General features: G+C 42.6%; 1 protein-coding gene across 1 annotated transcript; it reads left to right on the top strand.

The window, feature by feature from the left end:
- The first annotated feature begins 1,105 nt into the window (after positions 1–1,105).
- Positions 1,106–3,698, top strand: LOC124037017 (zona pellucida sperm-binding protein 3-like). Its single transcript, XM_046351638.1, has 8 exons — positions 1,106–1,689; positions 1,777–1,895; positions 2,001–2,101; positions 2,364–2,541; positions 2,724–2,841; positions 3,053–3,135; positions 3,209–3,288; positions 3,556–3,698. Exons 1-8 carry the CDS (start codon positions 1,174–1,176, stop codon positions 3,618–3,620), a joined length of 1,260 nt encoding a protein of 419 aa, XP_046207594.1. The 5' UTR covers positions 1,106–1,173; the 3' UTR covers positions 3,621–3,698.
- Positions 3,699–3,936: the final 238 nt, after the last annotated feature.

Here is a 3,936-nt window from a genome sequence, read left to right as displayed (position 1 = left end):
AGCATTTTAAGGCGAAGTGCGTTGTTAGAACCTTTGTAGGAGCATAGTTAAATCTATGAGCTGTTTCCAAAACCATCATTATTAAATGTGCACTTGATAACACTCATAAACGAATGCTTGCCTCATTGCATCCTTACATTATTTGTTGGCCTCCCGTGTCACTTTATACACAGATCATCTCCACTAAACATAGAATCACATGGTTTATCTTATCTCTGTGACTGCAGATAACTTCAGAACAAAGTTGACTACCAAAAAAAAGTTGTCTTTGCAATTGATACAAACATGACATAAAACTATTCTTCAAATGAAAACCGCAACCATTAAAATAAAGAGTGGGCCTATTTCATATTCTAATGGGCCAATTGTAGACTGTCTGTAATTTGCCTCAATATATTTCATGATGTGTAGCCGAAAGCGCATAATGGGGGAAATGTGTGATTTAATGCATTTTTATTTGGTAAGTATTTGAATAACCTGCCTCAATATTTGCAACCATAAGCTGGTAATATCTCTCTAGGAATTGACCCGTCAGTTCAAATGTTAAAAGACACATTTTGAATGGAGAAAGTTCTCACTTTCTTTCGATCCCATCAGTATCGACACATTCTTCAACAATGCACTTAGCGACCATTCTCTTGGCATGTCGTTTTGGGAAACGTCTTACATCTTTGGCTGTTGTGGGAAAGATGCATCATTAAAAAAACTCATAAGGGTAAATTCCATTGCTATCAGGAAACTGGTCCAAGGACATTATAAATCAAGAATGGGCCACTCCAGTCCTCAGTGACCAGAGTGATGTCACACTTCTTCCCCATCCCTAGCTAACACAGCTGAACTAATTGTATTTTAAACTAAAGATTATGATTAGTTGATTATTGTAGTCAGGTGTGTTAGCTGGGGCTGGCGCAAAAGTATGACACCAATCAGGCCCCGAGGACTGGAGTTGACCATCCCTATTATAAATGAAGATACTTGACAGTATTGAGATACATCCAGTTCAGATTGTAGTATGTGTGCAGCTGTGTAACATGTCTGGAACATCATTAGGTAAATTAAACAAGGGGTGGAGTCAAACTAAGACAAAGGGATACAAAATGGCTGTTCAGAGACACTGTAGTTATTGCAAATGTCAAAGAAATATGTGCAGTTGTAACTAAAAACTAGATAATAATGGCGCTCTGTATTACAGTCCTTCTACTTCTTACCTTTGGCTGTTCAGCTACAGTTCAGCAGCTTTATCGTGAAGCGGAATCTTGGAGCCAAGTGGCAACTGCCCCTGGGAGATTAGTTCCACAGTATAGGCCTGTTCAAGAACCAGCCAGATTTCAACCAAGGCCTGTACAATGGCCCGCTAGGGTCCAGACACCGCAATTTCAAAACCCTTTCCTCCAGTCAAAGCAGACCTTCAATGAGCCTTTGACCTGGAGATATCCTGAAGATCCAGTCAAAGAGGTGCAGTTGGCTATTGACGAGCAGAGACTGCTGCCTGTGCCTGCCAGTAGCATTGCAGTTCAATGTGGGGAGACTGCTGCTCGTGTGGAAGTCAAACGAGATCTGCTCGGTATCGGCCAACTCATTCACCCAGCGGATCTTACCTTGGGAGGCTGTGCTGTCACCGGGGAGGATGCTTCTGCTCAAGTTCTGATCTTTGTCACTGAGCTGCACGAATGTGGCAGCACTCTGACGGTAACATTGAGCATTAGCATCGTTATGACTTTTCTAGGTTGACTACCATTGATTTTCTTACAATGCCGTTTGCTGCTCTGATTCCAGATGACTGACGATTCACTTGTCTATGTCTTCACACTCCGTTATACACCAGCCACCCTGGGCAGCAGCCCCATTGTTCGGACTAGAGAAGTGGTGGTCTGGGTTGAGTGCCACTATCAAAGGTGAGTTGACTACACCTGCGTTGGTACTTTTTTTTTCTTCAGTTCAATCAACTTTGGATACACTTCCTTGGCCATTTGGTTTCACATTTAAAGACTCCTTTACAGAAATCATGTGAGCAGTGATTCAGTGAAGCCCACCTGGAATCCCTATGCCTCCACTAAGGTTGCAGAGGAGCTCCTCTACTTCTCCCTGAGGCTAATGACTGGTTAGTAACTGCTTGTCCTTGCCATATTGGCATTGCTCTTGACAGGCATTGACTTAAGTGCTGTCTCTACACTTGTTTGTAAACTATGGTGTTGCCAACTGGCAAATGTAACCGCCGCTTAGTTATTGGAATGAGGTGGCTACCCCAGAGTGCAAAAGGATGGCAGTTACATTTGCCATGATAAAACCACACTGCTGATGTACAGACCCTGCTCTAGTTTATCTGCCTTGGAATAAGCATTACTGTTGCCTTGTCTTCGCAGACAACTGGCAGTTGGAGAGACCCAGCAAAGAGTACGTCCTTGGAGATAATATTAACTTTGAAGCTTCTGTCGTCCAGTTCTTCCATGTGCCCCTCCGAGTCTTTGTGGACACCTGTGTAGCCACAGTCATCCCAAACGCCAATGCTGTCCCAAGATATGCCTTCATCGAGAACCGTGGGTGAGTATCCTTTGTAAGGTACTTGATCTAGTTCACGGACTAATAGTTTGCTTTAATCTGATAAGGAAAGCATTTCCCATTCCCTCCACCTGCCCACACTTCAGATCAACAGCCACCTTGAATGGCATCCTTCCAGAGTTTCAGCAGTGTAGGTAGCCTAATTTTTATTTTGTGGCCTTCAGTTGTCTGGTCGACACCAAGCTGACAGGATCCAGGTCCCAGTTCATACCTCGCACCATGGATGACACGCTCCAGTTCCAGATCGAAGCCTTTAGGTTTCATGTTGTGAACACTGGCTCAGTGAGTAGTTAATCCTGAGATCTTCTGCAAATTAGCTTCGGAATGTCCAAATTTATAGAATTGGCTGTTTTGATTCACTTCAATCAAAAATTAAGTATGCTATGCCCAATATGGCTTTTTGTTGTATCCAACATGACTTTGCTTTGAATTGATGTCAAATGTACTAATTGTTATGTGGTACCAATGCTGAGACTTCAACAAATTTCAACAGCTATACATTACCTGCCTCCTGAAAGCCACAACCGCTTCATCCCCTATTGATCATGAGAACAAGGCTTGTTCCTTCTCAAATGGGTAAGTCTGGGTATATATGGCAGGGTGTGCACTTTACTTGTACGTACTATATGCAACACTCTCTTTTCAATAGATGGCGCGAGGCCAATAAGAAAGACCAGGTGTGTGGCTGTTGTGACACAGACTGTGGCATGAGAAGGGAACCGGATCCAGGTACATGTGCAATACAGTCCAGTGTTTGTCATTCCTTGACAAAAATGTGCACCTGGGGTGCACACCTTTGTCCTAATCAAGTGCTTACAGACTTGATTCACGTAAGCCCTTGGCTGCAAACTCTAGTGCTAGGCTGGAAAAAAGTGCACCCTCTGCGTAAATGACTTGCTCTCTGTTTTGTTATGTCGGACCCCAGTAAGCCGACACCAACAGCTAGTATAATGGATCCTAATAAATCAAATCAGGAAGTTTTTCTGCTCTTCCTAGATTTCTGGTGGGAGCAAGAAGGATCTATTGGTCCTCTCAACATCAAAGAAAAGCTTCTTGACTGATGGCCTATTTAATCATTTGGACTGACATTCCTGTTGAACAAACACATTATGGAGGATTAAAAAAAATATGGATTTTAAGGAATTTGTCGTGATTCTTTTGTTCATGAGCTTTTTTTAACGTGTCACTAGGTGTAAAATTAAGTACTACTTTTTGCTTGCTCGCTACTCTGGCAGTTTAACAAGAGGTGGTAGCTAAGCTTCTTTACAAACAAATTGGCAACTGTGCTAAATGGCTACCTAGCTAGGTTACTGTGGCTAGGCAAAAAGAGCATGTTTTGAAAATTAGATTGTGTTTTGAGTAAGTATTACCACCATA

This window comes from Oncorhynchus gorbuscha, linkage group LG06, assembly GCF_021184085.1.
Source record: "Oncorhynchus gorbuscha isolate QuinsamMale2020 ecotype Even-year linkage group LG06, OgorEven_v1.0, whole genome shotgun sequence".
Taxonomy (NCBI): Eukaryota; Metazoa; Chordata; class Actinopteri; order Salmoniformes; family Salmonidae; genus Oncorhynchus; species Oncorhynchus gorbuscha.
The sequence above is the reverse complement of the archived record's forward strand: the minus strand, read 5'-3'. Positions and strand labels throughout refer to the sequence as shown.